This window comes from Pogoniulus pusillus, chromosome 2, assembly GCF_015220805.1.
Source record: "Pogoniulus pusillus isolate bPogPus1 chromosome 2, bPogPus1.pri, whole genome shotgun sequence".
NCBI classification, from domain to species: domain Eukaryota; kingdom Metazoa; phylum Chordata; class Aves; order Piciformes; family Lybiidae; genus Pogoniulus; species Pogoniulus pusillus.
The window spans coordinates 40,841,866-40,862,384 of record NC_087265.1 but is presented as its reverse complement, the minus strand read 5'-3'; the positions used below and the strand labels follow the sequence as shown (position 1 = coordinate 40,862,384).

The window sequence follows — 20,519 nt, the reverse complement described above, 5'->3', positions numbered from 1 at the left end:
GCCCACTGAACCAGTAGTGTGTTCCACTGAACTACTACTGTGCTCAGATACTTGAGGATTTGCTGTAGTCAGTGGAAATGAAATCTTGCTTTCAGAAATAGTTTCTAAACTCTAATGGGCTACTTGTATCTAACAGCTTTATTGCAAGGAAACACCAAATATTGCTAATTGTTTACATATAATGAGGAGAATAATTACATGCCCCAACTTCAATAATGGAATGTGCAAAAATCTATCAGCCATCATTATTGGAAGTTATTAGACATGACAAGAGAATGACAGGCAATTCCTTAGATTTATTTCCTCGTAGCATTTAATGCTATTAATTTAAGGAAGGTCATTAGCCAAGTGCTTTACAGAATAAAGTCTCTGTGCCAATTAACTGCTGTCAGCATCGATTTTAGATTATTTATTAGCAGAAGCAATTAGCTTGCTGCAAATGCTGTGAAAATTCACTAACTAGAGAACAGCTACAGAATTTGCTCAAACTACTTTAAAGGCTGAATCTCCATCTTTACAGTGATTCAAAGCACTTTTCAGGAAAAAGAAAGGGGGAACACGTTCAGATTTTTTTACAAATTACTGAGAACTATGCATACTTTAGGGAGCATAATTAAAGCACTTCATAATTACAGCATTTTATTTACAATGCACTCAAGTGGCTTTATAGCTAATACATGGGCTTAATTAAAAAAGTAATCACTAGTAAAGCATCATTTCAGTGGTTAACAGCCAATATTAGGAGAAGCTTAACTTTCAACTGTCTCTATTTTAAGTTATGACAAATAGCTAATACATACAGAAATTATCATGCATTTTACAGTATCTTAAGCAGACCTTTTCTCCTAGAGATGCTGACTAATGGCCATGTTCAGCCAGAAGTGGGGGGTTTGTTTGTTCTTAAGTTTGCTGTTGGCATGAACTGAAAAACTGAAAAGGTCAGTGGTCAAAAAATTAAGTTCTCTCAAACTCATTTATCACTGCTAAAATAACAAATGGGGCAGGCTAACATGACTTTTATGCCATTATTTAGCTGGTGAGAAACTACAGTTTCAGCCACTCTATGTATAAGACTTTGTAGGGGTTTTACCTTCAGAAGCTAAATAAAATTCACTCACTGTAATGGATACACAGTATCCACTTAACACTCCTACACCACCAGAGATCTAAGGTAGGAATACTACCCAGGCTGTTAATTAAGGACTGTTAAAACAAAAAGGAGTGAAGACGGAAGTGAAAAATCAATTTCCTAAACTTGTATTTCAGCAGGACTTTGGCATTAACCCACCAACTTCGTAAAACAAATGCCAAACAGTGCAGTAACATCAGAATTAAAGGTCCAATACGAAAATGGAAGTATTTATTGCTTATAAAAGTGAAAATCTTAAGGCAGACTTTTATAAGAAGGATAAGGTTAGTGAGGTGAAGCTGCAAAGTGGGGAAGTATTAACAGTCAGTGTCAATATCTGGGCCACAAATCAACAATAAATGATTTAAAAGTCCATTTACATCACCAATTGCATAATGCATGTAATTGTCTTTGTAGCCACACAGCAAAGTGAGACATAACCTTCTGCAGAATAAAGTGACCTTTAGGAAGAGAAAAAAAAAAAAAAAGCATGCTCCACCATCACTTGACACTTTCCTTATCTAGCACACTTCTTTCCACAGCAGTATTAGATAGGATGGTAGTTATTTGTGTATGTAAGTTTTGCCAAAATAGTAACAGTATTTTGAAATGACAAAAAACAGCTCTCATTGAAAGATTCAGATGTTCAAGTTGTTCTTCAGAGTATACAGTTATTGGATAATTCAATAAGTTACTCCTCATATTTTGAAATTCATGTATAGCTTTCTAATTTACTTAAACTGAATCTGACCAAGAATTGAGTTTCACAATTGACTCTTCACAGATTTCTTAAACTGTATAGAAATTGTCAAGGTTTCTATAAGCAGATTCAGTTCTTATGGATTCATTTCTATAATATCATTTTCTCAACATCAATTGAGATTTCTCTGACAATACCAAATAAGGAATCTAATGGGTTAGAGTTTACTCAAGAGTAAATAAATATTATCACTAGAAGGAAGTAAGCACCTGTATAAAATTTCAATACTACACTTTCATAGCAGAAGAAACTGGCTTGGGTACTGTCACAGCAAGCACCTTTATAAATGCAAGTCAACACACTGATTTCTAGATTATTCACCATCCTGAAGCACAACCTTGGAAAAGCTACCCAAGTGCTGAGCACCAGCTTGATACCACAGCAAACTGCTTGACACCTCCTGCTCTTTTTTTCCCCCCATAATACACTTTTCTCTGAGACTGAAAGCTTTTCCCATGAAGATATCTTCTAATTTCTGTCACAGACTACTTCACCAGTACACTATTTTTAAGATTAAAAGCTGAGTGACCAGTGAAGTCTCTGTGAAAATTAATATGAGCCTAATTACAGATTTTTCAAACTTATTCCATGGAATTAACCACATCTTAAACAAAGTAGTGTGGTCACACACCACATTCTCCCTTCTGACTAACTGTATGGATGGTCTCCTTTCCAACTGGCAGCCAAACAGAATTCCTGTGGTAATGACATCAGTTGCCTGTTAAAAAGTAATACGAGTAACGTATTTTAAGCTACTTGTAAATGCAATTTAGCAACTGGAAGCCTGCAGTACTGGCACACTGCAAACTACTTATTCAACTACTTATGCAACATACTACCACGTGAGTTTTTAAACTGCATTACTTGGTATGTCAAACCCAACGATGGAGAGGTACTTCTCTATATTCACACAAAGCTACAAGATTCATTTCTGTCTACCGTGCAAAGTATCAGTATACACAGAAAAACTGTCCTTAAAAAAGGGAAATTATTTAAGATAATAAAGTAGCTGGACTCTGGATGCATCCACAAGAACAGTAAATCAAAGTAACTGCTTTGCAAGAACACTGAATGAAAGTAATACCTCATTGGATAGTTCATCAGAAAATATTTTTAACCAGATTTTGAGATTCCAACTACACATTTACAGTACTCCAGCATATACCAGGTAGACAAGAGTGGGCTTATGCAAAGAGCAGCTTCTAGTAAAGTTTGTCACATACTGAAGGTTATCAAATAATCTAAAATTTCCTCTGCCTGGAAGACTCAAGGTATTAAAGTTTTAGATATCAGTTATTTTAAATGTAATTAATATACTGATACCCTTTTTCCCCCATTGTTATTAGAACTCCAAGGAAACCACAAAATCACTTTTTTTTCCCCTTGGAAAATAATCAGATGCAACTTTTTACATTCTTACTTGAAATGGGTATGAAGGCTAGTATTATACTCAGCCTGCTGTACCAGAATAGCTGAGCAAACTTCAGCATAGTTTAATTCTAACATTAGCCAAGTAATTACTATTCTATCTTCACAGCTCTGTCCTCAGGCTAAGAATTATCCCATCTTCAAGACTGCTTCTCTCCACTAATTCCTACTTGTAGCAGCTTAATACATGTCCTGTGCCTCTGTTTTAATATGCTTAACCCTCTGAACTTGCTCAGCTATATACATTAAGGCTTAAGGGCTGACATCCTCATTAACAGAGAAACCCAGGACCAAAATTAGAGCTACACAGTCATCAACTCAACCACAGTATCCCTTATGATCAAGGAGGGAAAGAAAAGTTGTATCTTCATGCAGCACTTTAATCACAGCTAATGAACTTAGTCCGTGCCCCAAATTCATAAAGAAACACTTCACATGTTTTTTATGTGTTCAGTAGGAAAAAGTAGTAGAGTCAGGTCTATGGAAACTAAGTATTACACAAACTCTGAGCTGAAATACAGTATTAATAGGCAATTCCAAATGAATTATCTGCATTTGGGGTTGACAAGTTTCTATAACCACATGAATATCCACAGGATTATGCCACCAAAGACTCAGCCTTTTGAATAGAAGTGAAGTTCTGTTGAGCAGTTCACTGCACAGCCACAAGGGCATTATGTCTAGTAGACGAGGAGCTTACTCCATTGTAAATACTCATCAGCATCTCACTAGGGAAAAAGTGAACCACAAGTGTCTGTAAAACACAAGTACTGTAACATTTTCCAAACAGACAACTGTCTCCAATATAAGACTTCTCTAGAAATTGAGTAGTTGAGCTGTAATGAAGTGAAAAACCACAGCCATTATGGCAGGGTGACAGTGCCTAGACTACAATTTGCATTACAAATAAACAGGAAATGTGTAATTTAAGTAAATTCCATATATTTTGAGGATCACAACAAATATCTAACCAATTCTATTAGCAAACTCAGGAGCAAATTCAAATCCAACAGGAAAAAAAAAAATTCACTCCCCTCCCATTACTCTACTTGGTAAAGGTTTTTGTTTTATTACAATGTAGATGTTGCTACAGTTACTCATAGCTAAAAATAAACCTAAGTTAACTCAGAAAAAAAAACCAAATCCAAACATTATCAAAACCAAATTATGAAAAACACCCAAAGTTGTATTCTTATCTAAAATACAAATTATATTCTGTCTCATTACCTGCATCTACTTACATCTCATTTCAACATGCTAGGCTTCATGTATGATGATCTAATTTTAATGCTTGATTGAATACCTTTAAATTATGGTGGAACTCCCGAGTCAGTCTTCTGAGTAAAAAATACCAACACCGCGCTGATTCAAGAGGATGCAATAAGTCTTCTGTTTCTGGTTCCTTGCTAGGAACCAGGCACCCACAAGATCAGGAGGTAATCATGGACTTTTTATTCCCCTCAGATTGAAAAATAACTTAGTTATAGATTATTGGACTTCCCAGAATTCTGTTTTACTAATCCTATTTAGAAGTTTGCCTTTAACGATTAAAGCTTGACATGCATATATACTAATGGCAATTTATACTTTCAGGTTTGAATTCTCCATAGCTATACTATGATTTTTATATCATTCACAAAGTATTCATGCAGTTACCTACTGCCTGCTCTTCTGCAATATGTTGATTTTTTGCATGTGCAAAATACACATTTACATCTTGTTTCAGAAGCATCAATTCCCCAAGTAAAAGCCTCCCCTTCAAAAGCCTGTTTTCCTGGCTAATCTTTTATGCAATGTCTCTTAAGAAGTGCTTCTCACAGAAATTCATCATTCTAGTTCTAGAATATGAAGACTTTTATGACTACAGAAAAGCAACCCAAAATAAAGGTTTTGCATTGACTCCAAAACTTGTTTTGTTCTCCACTGTACTTTCTGTGTCAAGAACTCTCTCTCCAAAGCTACCCAATGAGTAAACAAATGAGATTGAACATTTTTAGTCATATTAACTAAAACTAATTAGTCTCCGAAAATTTAAGCCTCTCCTTTTCAAAATCATCTCTCAAACCAAAAGATACTTCCACTTAAGAGATTTCTTCATAGCAGACATAAATATTAGTAACTCTTTATCAAAGGACAATGACATAACTGGGCTGCAAGTTATCATTTTTAGAACTCCATTTCAAAAATGATAAAAAAAAAAACAGTGAAGCATCAGTGAAACTTCTTTCCTCTGGAAATGCCACGTAACACCAGACTACCTGGCTCCTTTTTCTACAGCTTTGCTATGGGTTTTCTATTAATTTAGCTATCATGGCAAATTCCAGGAGACATGACATGAACACTGGGAAACTCATTAACAATAAAGTCTCATAATACAACTAAGTTTTTTTGGGGCAAGGAGGGGCTGTTTGGTTACCTGAGGGATCATGGGGGTGGTTTGACTGATTGGGAGTTCTTTCCCTGTTTTGGTGGTTCTGGCTTTTAAATTTTGCCTTGTGAGGTAGGAGATAGAGCCAAAAACATAACAAAGAGGTTCCTTATCAAGTGATCAAATAGAAAGGAAACATCTTTCAGTGATGCAAACTTCAAAGAGTGCAAGATATCCAAGATTTGCAATCTTATTCATCCTTGTTTTACTGAAATTAAATGGTGATCCAGTTGAAGCAAATACATAGCATGCACCAGTTTTATACTGTTAACTTATCCACACAACTCACAAAATATGATGACCTCAAGAGAACTGACAGAATTGCATTAACTTGTGAAAAAATATTTTTTAGATGAAAGTAATGGAAGAATTAAGGTAGTGCAAAAATAAGATGGAAGGCTATGGGAAGTAAGTGGTGATGCTTCTAAGATATAAACAATAAGCTGCTACTTTATGAAAGAGAAGTCTTTTTTGCTACTTAGGAACACAACATTAGTTGACATAGTAATTATTAAAGGTCTAAACGTACTCTGTTTACATTGGGGCAACATCTAACACTTGCGTAATGTCAAAGTAGTCAGCAGTGTATAGGCAAAGTATACATTCTCATTTCCTGACAAAACAATCACTTTACATAGGTCCAGCAACACTAAAACAGCAAGTTTAACTTCAACTGAAAAGGAGACATTTATACTGATACTCAAGCAAACCTTTGTGATTTTGGTGTAAGAAAAGCAGTGTATAGTACTAGAAAATACATGAAAACAGTGGAACGGTAGTAGTTTTACCTTCCTCCCTCTGCTATTCATCTATGTATTATAACTCAATTAGTAGAGATGCAAAAATATGTTAGTGGACCATAACAACTAGCTTTTCTTGATGGCTTACTTACTATTTTTTTCTTTTGAGATTTTAAATCTTCCAGCGCATCATCTAAAAGAAGGACAAAATACATCAGTTCTGAAATATAAATAGATTATTTCAGCATACTCTAAACATTGACTTCATCCTGTGCAATCAGGAAAAATTATGCACTGCCCACTACCAACACAACATTAGTAATCTTTGCATAAAATATCTAAAGTTTTTATGTGAAAATAAATCATTTTAAAGGCTGAAACTGCTTATAAATTGTAGACCACTGTTATCATTTTACACTTGTAACTATTAAAAAGTTTTATGTACCATTTCCTCATTAAGCAAAGCAATTCCAGCCCATGCCCTGCTTTGACCTACATTAAAATTGGTACAACAATGAACCAAATACACTTAATCTCATGAGTCAAACTAGAGGGGGAAAAAAAAAAACACTTGAGGTTCAAGTACTAATATATCCAAGTACCAGATTTACTGGCTTCAATATTTCACATAAGCTTCATAACACATGATAGTTTCAAATGCCAGGTCAGTTCTGAGCTTCAAATCTCAACCTCTTCCACACCTTCATTACTTTTACAGTACAGCAGAGAGTCTCAATTTTGTAAGAAAAGCTACTAGAAGGATCATTTTAATAGTAAATATTAAGAGACTCTGTAACAACTAGTAGGCATGACACCTAACATCTCTAATAGGGCGGGAAAGAAGAAAGGTCAAATACATCTGGGATTTTCCTTTAAGTCAGTGCTTGCAGCTTGGCACTCATAGAAAACTCAAGGAAATCAATCTTTGTCTAAAACTGTAGAGATTGGCTGGATAAATCCATTTTCCCTCCTATCTACACCACAACCAGAAGAGTTTAAACAAAAGTAACTTTATAACTTTTTCCTTTTCTCAACTCTGAGATACAAACAGTTCAGCTGTGATAAAATACAATTATTTTTTACCCATGATGAGTATCTGGTAGAAGAAAAAGCTTCATAGAAATATAAAAAACAAAACCAAAAGCCATTAAACCAAGTATGTATTTGGTTTGTGTATTTCTTTACGTCATCATATGATAGAATGACTCGAGTTGGAGGGGACCTAACTAGTTCAAATGCCTATATAGAAGTATTCTATATACACTTTTTTAAGTTACTTCAGGAACACTACTGTTACTTGAAATTACAGTAAGGCACAAGTACTTGAACTTTTTTCAGCCTGTAGAAATCCATTGTGATAGAATTAACCACTTTATTAAATGTACAAAATATTACATATGGGCATGCACATATTTGAAATTATTCCTTATTAAGACAAATATGACACGAAACATATTTAGCACTGGGCTGGACCACAGAAGATGGGCAATTCCATCTTCAAATAAATAAGGTACCTCCCTCCACTAAATTTTACATTTATCTTAGAACACAGCCTCTCTCGTAGCTCCACACGAATTCACTCCTTGAAGTGCACTGCAATGCAGTGCAGCATCACGCAGTCAAATGACACAGTCTGGTTAGCTGTTAAAAGTTACCTAACAGAAGCTGCTTTTGGTACAGAAATGCCTAGAACACCTTCAAGCATAGCCTCCCACAAAGCAATGCAATCAGTTTAAAACATGGGTGTTTGCTGCCAATCGCTTTACTTCCTGTGATCAACAAGAACCTTATGAAACACCTGCCCCTTCAATTTGGCCAAATGGCAGTTACTGCAAAGCACTCTCAGGAGAAGTCAACACCAACATTTATTTTTCTCCACAGCAGTCTTTAAAACTGAAATTCCATAATCTCTCTCAGTGTCTCACTAGTTTTCCTTGTTCAGAGTATGGTTCCCAAAACCAGCACATGCTGGTTATCTGTGGTTGTAGCATTAATCACCTCCAGTGACTCAGTATATTATATTAACTTATCCCAAAATAAAAGGCAACCTTTGAGTCACTCAGTTGCTAGTTTGCTCTATTTTCTACACTGCTTTAATCTTAGCATTACACATTTTATTTCTCTTCTGCAAACACATTTTTAAGGTAAAACATTTTTATTTTTACCTCATCTCTGGAACAATGCAGAAATAACTCTTTTGAATGTTCTAACAGTTACTAAACCATATACACACAAGTTCAACAAAAGCACTAGACTTTCTTCTGTGTTTAAAATAGCAATAAATGCACTTAAACTAGGAAAACATACATATTTTTTTCCTATCCAGCCATGAAATGCAAATAGAAATAAATCACACAGCACCATAGAATACATAGACAATTTTATTTTGACATAAAAATGTATGTCCTTTGCTTGCATATCAAGCACGAACATTAAATTTAAAGAAAAATTCCAAAAGTGGTGTTTAACTCAAACTGTCACAAATTAAATACATCATGTTCTTCTGCAAGTCATAAAACATAGTGGAACATGGAGGTTTTCTGTATTATTACGCACATCACCATGAGATATTGTTACAGACTGGAACGCCTTCGAAGAAACTCTGGACTTAATTCTAACTATTACAGACAAGTATCACAGATGGAGTTTTTAGGTTTTGCATTAGAATGAGCCTGCATGTTCTCTACCAACTTTTCATATACAATTGGACACCTGCATTACTTTTTGCATTTATTACATGACTCCAAATTTTCCTTGGCTTGCAGAACAGAACCAAAAACATCTGTTTATCCTTTTTCCATTTTGGAAAACACAAGCATGCTTTGGAGAACTTGGGAGAGGAAAAAAATGTCTTGACAAATTAAAACACAGTTGCTATAAATTCTTCTCATACGTAAGGAGAACAGACTAAGACTGATGGAATACCTGCAAGTATTAAGGGAACTGCTACTACTGTTTATACTTCATTCCTATACTGTACTCCTTGTTACTCCTACACTATATTTTGAAGCATGCAAACTGTAATGAAACATCAAGCAGTTTCCTTCCTGCTCAAGGACTGTGTGGTAGCAACAACAGCTTAGCTAATGCTAACATCAGCATCAATCAAAAAACTACTCTTCTTTTCCTGGAAGTCAGATTATCCTAAATATTTACATTTTCATAGCAAGCATCATTCCCAACTAGTTCTATATTCTAAGAAAAACAAGACAGAAAAATACTTACTATTCCTTTCTGTCCTTTTGGAAAAGAAAAAAATGATCAGTGTTCTTATAAACCAGATTCTTTAAAACAGAAAGAAGAATTATATTAATTAAAATATATTACAGTAACCATTTATTAAGTTATTCAGCAAACAAGAGACTTACCAGATGAATTTAACTTTGCAAATACAAAGAACACAAATCTTTAAATAATATTTACACAGAAAACTAAAAATTAAATTAGCACCTTGTCAACAATATTTAACACCAATATAAATAAAATCCTACAGTCCTATTAACACTTAACCAAATTACTCCAGCTAGAAATACTACAAAAGTAGCTTCCAGGAACACCATCACCTGCTATAACATTCCATGTAAACCTCTTAAACTTTTTTAAATCAAGGTATATGAGACTAGCTGAAAATTACCTAAGTCATCATTCCTTACTTGAAAGATTTATGACACATATTACCCAGAAAACCAAGCTTGCTAGCTAAGGCTCAGTATTAAAACTTGGGAAATTTGATGGAATAATTCAATAGCCAACAAAACCATGTGATACAGCTACTGTATAAATATTCTTCCAAGAGTTAACTGACCTAACTCCTGGCAATTTTAGAGAGCTCTGAATCCATTCAGTTTCTCTACGTTTTCAGCTGACTTAGCTCAAACAATGAGACAGTTTGTCCCTGCTCAAGATAAAGTTAAACTGATCTATGACCATTTTACACTTGCAAGTTTTCTCTGTGATCATCAGTACTTCATTTGTTTTAAAGCTCAGAACAGATTATAATTGTGAAGTTGACAATCTCTCCAGCAAGGTATTCAGACTAAGCCAAATCACAAATCTCATATTTCAAGCCTTTTCAAGCATCTTATCCAAAGCTCTCCCAGTACCAAGCACTATAATCAAGCCTCAAGTATCAATGTCTCATTAAAGAAAAAACACACACCACATTCTTGAAAGCTAGAAAGGCTCTCTGAGTAACAGCTAGCCTAAGCAAGCAGGCTACAAGATTTCAAATAGAGTTTTGACCCAATTCGTGAGAACATTTTTTGCATTTACACAATGGTCAGCCAGTTCAAAACTCTTTCAATCATTAAGAATGCAACCTGAGTTAGGCAAATTAGACAACTGGAATGCAAGAGCAACCTATCCAACATCCCAGAAACACAGAAAGAAGTTTAACTCTATTCCACGTTCAAATGTATGCTGTAATAAGTACTCTAACTACACAGAGAGCTTTGCTCACACAAATGCAAGATGTGCCTCTTGACAAAGTGTCAAAATAAATATTTTGTGAGATTTGAATTGCCTTGAAGACTAAGTTACAAAGGAAAAAGGATTTTTTTCTCTTTTACCATATATTTAACAGTCTTCTACCTAAAGCTGTCATCTAAACTAATAGATAAAGAACTTCAGGAAACAAAAAACATTTGTATTTTTTTTGCATGTTGTTTCTGCATGACAACTCACACTAGTCAAACTAGCACTGTCTTAAATACCTACATTTTACTTTGCCTTTTAAGTTTAAAGCTAGAGCACTGACAAGTTATTTTTTTTCACTCAAAAATGCTGTACAAATATGGACAGTATTTACTGAACTAATATGATAGGACTTCAGGAAACAAAAAACATTTCCTCTTTAAGAACTCTGAGGTTAAAGTTTAATAGCAAACCATTTCAAACCTATTTTACTAAATAAAAATTTTTTTTCTGAAAAATCACAACATGCAAGACAAAACAGAAGCTAATTCACATAAAAATCATTTCAAGAACATTCTCCTAATAGGCTGATACATGAAGAGCCGAAGTAATATATTTCAACATACATTAAAAATTAAATTACATATTTCAAGAACTTCACTTGCTCTACCAGCATCAGTAACTTCCTAAGACCCTGAGGGAATGACCTAAGGCAAAAATAAGTTGGTGACTGACTGCAAGCTGGAAAAGGCAGACATATTGCAGTTTGATTAGGGATGAAAAAAAATCTCTAGAGCTATTACTGGGTGGCACCAGGCATTCAGCATGGAGTCACCTCTTGACCGAGAACAAAAGACAAGCTGGCAGCTGCTTGCCATTCATATCTGCCAAAAAGAGCTGAGGAGGGGGTAAGCCTAAGAGAAAAATCAGATAAACACTTGCAAGTCATATGAGAACAACAGTCTAATTCTGAAAGTTAGTAAACCATATCTAATTTGTAATGTTCTAGAAATCTAGAAGGAAAAAAACAAACCCACACAAACAAACAAGACCTAGAAGACAAATCAAGTAATAAAATCCCAATGCAAAAATTGATATAAGACTAGAAGCCATTGCATTCATTCATAAGTTTTCATTTCTACAGTAATCCTTTCATATTTAAGGGAAGGGAGGATCTCCTGTTAGCATGAGCAATCTTCACACCCTAACATTTTCATCTTTGTGCCTTTAAGAATAAAAATCAATTGACATTGCTGCTAAAGATTGATTTGAGCTTTAATTTCTATATTAATCTTTTCCAAGCAAGACATTGTTGGCCACGTATCTTCTCCACGGGATGCCATAACAGCAGCATATTAGTACACTATGCATAACAGTATGACAGACAAAATGCATCCTCAAGTATTTTTTTGCATGTGGTTTCTGCATGACAACTCACACTAGTCAAACTAGCACTGTCTTAAATATCTACACTTTGCCTTTCAAGTTTAAAGCTAGAGCACTGACAAGTTATTTTTTCATACAAAGATGCTGTACAAATATGGACAGTATTGACAATGTTAATTTCAGTCATTAGTAAGTGCACAATGTTCCTCATAAGTACCAAAGACATCCAGCAGGGCTGCTTCTCCTACCCCTTGATAGTCCAGGAGAAGGGGAGGCAGGGAAGCAGCTCTTTAGTGAGGTGGGAGCTCATTTTTTTTACTTTAGAGAAGTAATTTTCTTGGAAAACAAAAGTCACTCATAAGGATGAGTGACCAATCACCTCAGTGGAATGAAAAAGCAGAGCATACTTTCTCTTATCCCTATCCAATGATGCACAGATTTTTTCTATGTGAAGAAAACAGTCAATCATTTTCTAGATAAAAATATATTATGTAAAACTAGTCCTCAACATATCTAGGCTGATGACCTTGAGTTTTTCATACATGTGACACAGCTTAGGTCACTGTCATACAGCAGTGATGTTCTTCAAAACAGCAGCAGAAATAAAACCCAGGACAATACTCTTTTTGTATTACATTATATTGCAGTTGGTCAGATATAGGTATCTCTCTAGCCATAGTACAATTTTGGTAAGTCAAGTAACTTTAGAACCCGCTATATGACAAAAGGCTGAGAGAAACGAGTTTGTTCAGTCTTGATAAAAGAAATCTTAGGAGACCTTATTACCACATACTAGTACATAAAGGGTGGCTACCAGGATGATGGGGACTCCATTTTCACACGGAAAAGACAAGGAATAATAGGTACAAGTTACCCCTGGGGAGATTCCAGTTGGAATCCAGAAGAAAAAGTTTCAAGAGAACAGCTAAACATTGGAATAATTTCCCAAGAGAAGTAATGCATTCCCCTGCATTGGTCAGTTTTAAGACTCAGCTGGACAGTATACTGGACTACCTCATTTAAACTATGCTATCACCTAGAAAGGTTGGACTAGATGATCCTTGGGGTTCCTTCCAGCCTGGCATTCTGTGATCTTCTAGTAAAACGTATTTCTACACTAAATCCAGACCCACAAGAGACGTTTCCCTAATAGAAGGTGTCTGCCTAACAACTTGACTTTATTTTAAAAGAAAAAAAAAAATCAGCAAGTTATGACAAGTCAAGGATTGTCAAAAGCAAACCCAAACCCCTGCTGAGATGTATGTTCCATCTCCTTTTATCAAACAGGCAGCAGTAGAAAAACAAAGAAAGAATAGATGCTTATTTACTTACATCAATGGAAATGCAAAAAATGGAAGCGTCATACGCAACCTTGATGTCCATCCATCAGGAAGACACCACAAATACACAATTAAGCAGGTGATAAGGTAAAGAAGTGAAGAGTAGAGAAGCAGCCTTCCAACCCATAGTTTCTGTAGCCTCTGATTTTTTTCCCTAAATTCTTCCAATGTCTGTATTTCCTGCAAAATAGAGTTCAAACTTATCAGTGGAATTGGTAGTTTAACGAGCTGCTTGTGTTTGCTAAAAGTAGTCATATCAATTTGATACTTGATTAGAAAAGTCTAGCAGCTTTTTGATAAATTATTTTATTTGTCCAAAGATAATGTCCCAGTATAAATACATCACACTACTAAGGTTATGATATGAGTCACTTGCACTGTATTAGCACTAACACATCGCTACTGGGAAGAATTATTACAAATCAGGCATGCTTTCCTATTTATAATGCATTACTGTCTTGGGGACAGGTGGAAAATGATAATATCTTATGAACACCTATATTTACAATCACATACATCACTAACAACCATACTTCACAATCTACAACAATCACCAGACACCTATGGAATTTCAAGCATTTATAATATTCATCTACCAACATGGGAAATTGTTGAAATCTGTCATTTCACATGTTTTCATTTCTGTATTTTCCTCACATTAAGAGTGAAACACTAAACATTTCATGCTTTTGGCAAATTAAGTTATCAAGCATTTTAAGTGACAAAGTAAGTACTCACACTTTCATTAAAAGGAAAACAAAAAAGTATCAACAGTGTATTTCAAAACAGCTAATTTCCCCATAGAGTACAGACATCTGTCACAAATGTTGGCTGCAAAAAAGGAGTCACTAGTGATTACTGAACCATCTATTCAGTTCGTCTGTCCCTGACCTTCCTTACTGCCACTACAGTTACGTCGCTTACACTTAAAACCTTATCTGAAGCTTTTCTAATGAGCCTGAGGAATGGAACGTTACATTGGCAACATTTTCCATGACATAGGAGTTTAACCATCCATTTTAATTACATTGTGTAATCAAGCCAACTACATATTCATTCTCATTTTCTCATTTCAGGTTCTCTAAATAAATATTTAAACTGTAATTTCTCATTGTCTATTATAGGTATGGAGTTTTTTTTAATGACTAATAGTAAGGGGGGAAAAAGGTAGCAACTCATCTGAAACTCAGATGTGTACCTACAAGTGGAACAGCTAAAGTATTTACAATTCCATGACAATATTTTTCCCAACATGAAAAAAAAGATGCACGGCCAGCAAAAAAAGGATGCATATCACTGAAAAACACTACCAGCAGCAAGGAAAAACACACCACCAAACAGCAAGCACATACCTTATCAATTTTTTCTAATACTTCTACAGTGGAAGGCTTTGCCTGCTTACAAGGGAAAGAATAAAAATGTTAATCTCACTTAAAAAGTATATTTTGAGGATTATTGCATATCAGTTTCCTAACAAAAAGACATATTATTAATATTATCTACTTTCATTCAAAGTAAGACCGCCTTCTTTAATAGGGACAAAGAGAAGGGACTGTAGTGAATCACTGCTGTACAGTTGGTAGTATTATTAAATGAAGACTCCTCTCCTACTCTACAAAAAGATGAAAACCTATAAAGTATGTACAGCAATAGCGGATGTGTGGGTGGGAAGTAAAGCAAGGAGAATTGACATGTGGACGGAACAGGCAAAACAAAGAGATTATACACAAGAAGCCTTTAGCCAAGAAACTAAGCTTTTCATTGTTATTCATTCCACACAGACACATGGTCTAGATAAATTATAAACAACTGCAAATAAGCATTATCACGTCCATTCCCCTTAGGAGCAACTTTGAGCCCATCTTCTAGGAATCTTTCCTGATTCGTGACAAGTATAAAGCCACTAATTTCCCTGACCCTTCAGGTCACAAAATCAAAAAACACAGCCCACACTACATCCCCATGAAAGCGAGTTTCTTTCTACTACACAAAACTGACATTTCACCTAAACTTTTCCCTTTAAAGGAGTTTTGTATGGGAGGTGCTGAAGTCCACTGATAATATGGTACAGGTAAACTTAAACAAATGACAGCAGCCAGGGGAGTAGTCAAAAAACCTCACGACTCTTCTTCAAACTCAGTAAACCATTCAGCCAATCGAAAGTTAGGAAGAAAGACTTGTGTAAGTTGCTATCAAAACATTACTGAAAACAGACAACATTAGATTCTGAATACATCTATCTTAACCTAAAACACCCACCAAGCTTGGAAGTGACAGATGCTGCTGTACCTATCCTAACAAAGCACCACAACACTATTTAATTCTACATGAAGACTTTAAAACTATTTTTATACATTAACCAAACCAGTACCAAGCCTGGTACTACAAAGGAAATGAAAGACAGTTGCAAAGTTTTACATTTAGAGATTTGGCAGAGAATATTTTTGGTCATTTATGTCCCCATACTGGACTTTTAAATGACAAATTAGCATGGAACATTTAGCACTAACATTCAACAAGCATTAACAGCCAACCAATAGACATTAAGAATCACATCATGCGTACTTCCATCTCTTAAAGATTATTATATTGTTACACAATCTTACTTACCCTCCACCTTGAAATTATTCCACCCATCTTCTGTTGTAGACAAATGTTGGCAGAACTGTCAATCTTCTATAAGAATTCACAGCTAGAAGTGAAGCATTAAGTTCTTAGGAGCAAACCAACAGCATAGTCCAAGATTAGTGAATTTATTCCATTATCCTAAGAAATAAAAATACTGCATAAAGCCATTGCCTAATAATCTTATATGTTACTTTAAAATCCAGTCTTTTGTTTCATAGACTATTTTGTAAGTCAGCTGATCAGCCTTGAAGTGGCTAAATTTCTTTTCTTCTTTGGAAATATTTAACCAGAGGCAAGTCCTCAGAAACAGAGGCTCAAAATAACTGCTAAAAAATGACTACTAAAAAAAGCCATCCAAATCCTCCATCAGAAATAGGAAAAAAAAATATTATGGAATAGCATTTCCTCTGCTACTCACAAGCATATCTCCTAATGTTCCTTTTCAGCTGGCACTCCAGGAATCCAGCACTGGAATTCTACTAATTATGAGTTCATCTCCAAAAAAAAAAAGTCTACCTCCTTGTCATGCTTTCATCAAGAATAATCTATTAGATATCACTCTTGTTCTTCCTTTGTACCATCAGTTTTAAGTTCAAATAATCAGAGAGATTTCATTTGCTCTAGAACAGCACTACAATGGCAGGTTTTCCCTGCATGCAACACACGGTCCAGTCACAACATATCAAATGGCCTCAAAGCAATTCCAAAGGTGCAAAAGTAGCTCAACTTATCCTACAGAAATCTGGAACACATGAAAAGCACTAATTTGACAATCTGGATCAAGGCTTAAAACAAAAGCATGGCAACTTTCCATCAGCAAGTAGTTGGAATTAATTCACTTTGAGCCTTAGAATGACAGAACTTTTATCCAGTCATTTAATTCACAAGTCTTAATCCCAGATATTAAAAAGTGATAGGTTCATAGCAATCCCGAGTAAATTAATCCCAACTAAGGCTCAACCTTTTAATTCTGAAACAGTAAGACTTATTAAAACAAAGCATTGACCCAGTTTGGCAGAAATATAAGTGATTACTATCTGGTTTATTATCTTTCAATTTTTGACCAAAAGTTATCTTAAATTCAGACTGAGATTAGGTTTCTTTGTTTCCAAATTGTCAAAGTCTGTCAGAACAAATTAATATAGTACAGAATACACATTGCTCACTAGTACAAATGCTGTTGTAGTATAGTAACCTCTTCACTTTGAGAAAGCCATGGACTTGAGAATCCAGAACTATAGGCCTCAATTTCAAAAACCAATCCTCAAAGATAAGGAAATCCGTATTTGAAATGTCGCCAAAACGAAGACAGAACAGATGGACAGATTAGCTCTGCTGCTGCCAAACTGCTAGCACAAAGGGGTGAGCTACAGAGAAAGCAATTACCCTTTTGACTCAAGTAAATTCTCAAAATAATCACCACTACAGCAACTCAACTCAGTGAAACACCAGCATTATTATTTTTCAAGCACACAGTAACACTGAAAATTTTACACAAGTGCCACTTCACAGTTACAGGGCAGTTTTCACATGGCAGGGACCACAGTAAATCTGAGAAGATACTTTCTTTGGAAATCTACAGAGCCAGAGAGTATGTTTACTGCAACACAATAAAAAAGCTATGTCAAAGCACCAGTCAAGAAGTTTGTAAATTTAGCACCAGGCTCCTAGATCTAGTTTGCTTCTCTACTGTTACCACTGCTGTTAGCATCAACAGTACAGTAGCTCACAGCTGTGGACAAAAAAGAACATGCTCACACAGCTGCCTTCTGTGTGATTTTCCTTCAAGCCAGAGTTTGAGAACATCTGTAGTAGAAGTGTTAGAGGATCTTACGGTTATCCACGAGCCATTGGTGACAGTGACCTTTGTCAGCAACACATTCTCAGTGCTATCTCTACATACGTTTTTTTTTTAACTACCCGGCAAATACCTGGAAAGGAAACAGGTTTGACAAGTGTCACCCTGCACATAATTTTACACCAACTATGATGCTGACAGGCTTTAGGTATGCTACTCTGTGGTGAGTAACACTACCAAAATCCTTCCCCAAAGAGGTATTAAGCAATTAGGGCCACTAAATTCATATTCAGATTTTAGTCACCAAGTCCTTAGCTAAGAGGTGAATCATTTTCTATGGTTTCCTTCCCGCCCTTCTCTTTGACATGACAAGAAGTTTTCTCGACTGCTTCAAGCTCTCTTCTTCTCTCCTCACCTGCTGCTCCACACACAAAAACCCTCCTGTTCAGGGTAAGAGCCCTCCTTCCACAAGTTTCCTTCCTTCCCAGGCTCTAATGATCACAGTACTGCACGGATCTTTTTCCTTCCAAAGGCTGCGATTCTTTATCCAGAGCTGTCCTTTCCTCTCACTGAGCACTGCTGCAATCATGCTCACTTCCACAAGCATTATGTCTGATTTAGCTGCAACATTTACTAGCTTTAGGTTTAAAATACACAACAGAAATATCAAGAAACAATTAATGTAGACACTTAAGAAAACATTGCTACCAATTTTATTACTTGGGTCTCAAAAAAAAAGTTTCCTGATGGCATTGCCTCTACCCCAAAAATAAGCAATTAGTAAAACGGAAAGCAGAAGCGCAACAGTGAAGAGTATCAGGAAGTTTCTCTTTTGAAACAAGAGGCATGAATCATGCAGTTATAGAAGTCATTCACCAACCTATTCATTCAGATGGAGACATGCTGAAATTCAAGACCAAATAACATCAAGGTAAGTCACATTAAAAGAAGTCAGAAAAATCAAGGCTTTGCACACAGACATACAGGCCTTTTCCCTGGGTACAGGGGGAATGCTCTTCAAACGAATTTTCTGTAAACTCATTACTTCATTTCATGTAAACAGTCTCAGATATTTACCATTAAGAAGAACAAAAGTTCTATCTTTCAAATGGAATCACCAGTTGTGCTCACCACAATTCATATTCACCGAGAATTTACTGACCTCAGAAACCTCCACAGTGACCACTCAAAGTTTTTCCAGCTATAAACATCGTGGACAAGGAAACGAGTACAAGAAAACCCAGAAGCATCATCCATCACCCACTGCTAGCCTAACCTAGCACCTTTCAACTAAGAAAAGATTGGAATTTTCCCCAGTTTAAACTTCCTTTTCAACTGGGTTTGGAAGTGTCCTATGCCTTGTAAAGCCTTTATTAGAAAGGCAAATCAGTTCCCATACAGAGACTCCAAAGCGATGGAGCAAGGAGTGGGAGGGTCAGGCGCTCTTTTTGAAGCTCAGTCCTGTTTTGAAGCCCGCGAGAGCGACCGCCTGTGGCCTAGGGAGAGAGCCCAAGGGCCCGCGGGCAGGGAAGATGGCAGCAGAGGTCAGGTTCGGCTCCTGGCGCCTGCCTTCCCGGACAGCCGCCCTGTCAATCAGGCCAAACCCCCGACTCCGTCGACCCCTCTCTTCATAGGGAGGCGAGGAAGCCGCCGACCATCCCCCTCCCCGCATCCTACGCCTTCCGCCTCCAAGGCTGAGCCCCAACCCGCCACCGCCCTGCTGCCCAGCCGCGTCCGGCTACCCGCGACAAGGCGGGAGAAGGCGGGAGCGCTCCCGCCCAGCTGTGCTCTGCTCTGGCCCCCAGGAACGCGGGGCCGAACCGAGATCACGGGCAGCGTCGGGTGACCCTCTCCCGCCGCCACGCCCATGGTGGAGCCAGTCTGTAGCGCGGAGTCGGCCGGGCCGGGCCGGGCCGGGCTGCTCCTCCCCCACTAGCACGTACCTGCCGCGGGCCGGGCCGCGCATCCTGCCGCCACCCGCCGAAGGAGGGGACGGTTACCGGGGCGGTATTCCCATCAGGCGCCGCGCGGGCCCGGCAGCCAATCAGCGCTCAGCTGCCGCAGGTCGCGCTGGCCCAGGGGCGGGGCTGAGCCGGGCCCGTTGGTGAGGGTGAGGGTGCTGGGGCGGGTGGTTGTTAGCGGCGCTCGCTGTTCCGCACCGCGCCCCGCAGCCCACCGCTCCCCGCAGCCCACCGCTCCCCGCAGCCCACCGCTCCCAGGTGGTGTGGTACCGGGTGAGAGGCAGCAGTGCCCAGACAAGACAAGGCGCTTGCCTCTGTTTCGCTATTGCAGATACAGCTAGGGAGGCGGAGCTCGCCCTGCTACCTCTGTCGATGTTCGTTTACAGAGAGCAGCTCTCATTGCACCCCTCATTGCAGTGGACAATCTTCGAACGCTTTTTGAGAGAAGCAGCACTTTGCATTTGTTTAATCCTCTCGATGCTTTACCTTTGTTTTAACGTGGTGGCCT

The 20,519-nt window shown here is 37.2% G+C and overlaps 1 protein-coding gene across 4 annotated transcripts in view; it reads right to left on the bottom strand.

Moving 5' to 3' along the window:
* LNPK (lunapark, ER junction formation factor) overlaps positions 1–20,083 on the bottom strand; it is a 37,535-nt gene extending 17,452 nt beyond the window's left edge. The window contains exons 1-6 of one of the 4 annotated variants that reach the window (XM_064162201.1): positions 19,994–20,083; positions 16,235–16,316; positions 14,977–15,021; positions 13,617–13,804; positions 9,711–9,769; positions 6,638–6,678 (exon numbers count right to left, since the gene is read on the bottom strand). In XM_064162201.1, coding sequence (XP_064018271.1) covers positions 6,638–6,678; positions 9,711–9,769; positions 13,617–13,804; positions 14,977–15,021; positions 16,235–16,261 — 360 coding nt within the window. In that variant the 5' untranslated portion in view covers positions 16,262–16,316; positions 19,994–20,083. Of the gene's footprint in view, positions 1–6,637; positions 6,679–9,710; positions 9,770–13,616; positions 13,805–14,976; positions 15,022–16,234; positions 16,391–19,212; positions 19,702–19,993 lie in introns of those variants that run through there. The other 3 variants (XM_064162222.1, XM_064162206.1, XM_064162213.1) reach the window with 3 other exon arrangements.
* Between the last annotated feature and the right edge of the window lie 436 nt (positions 20,084–20,519).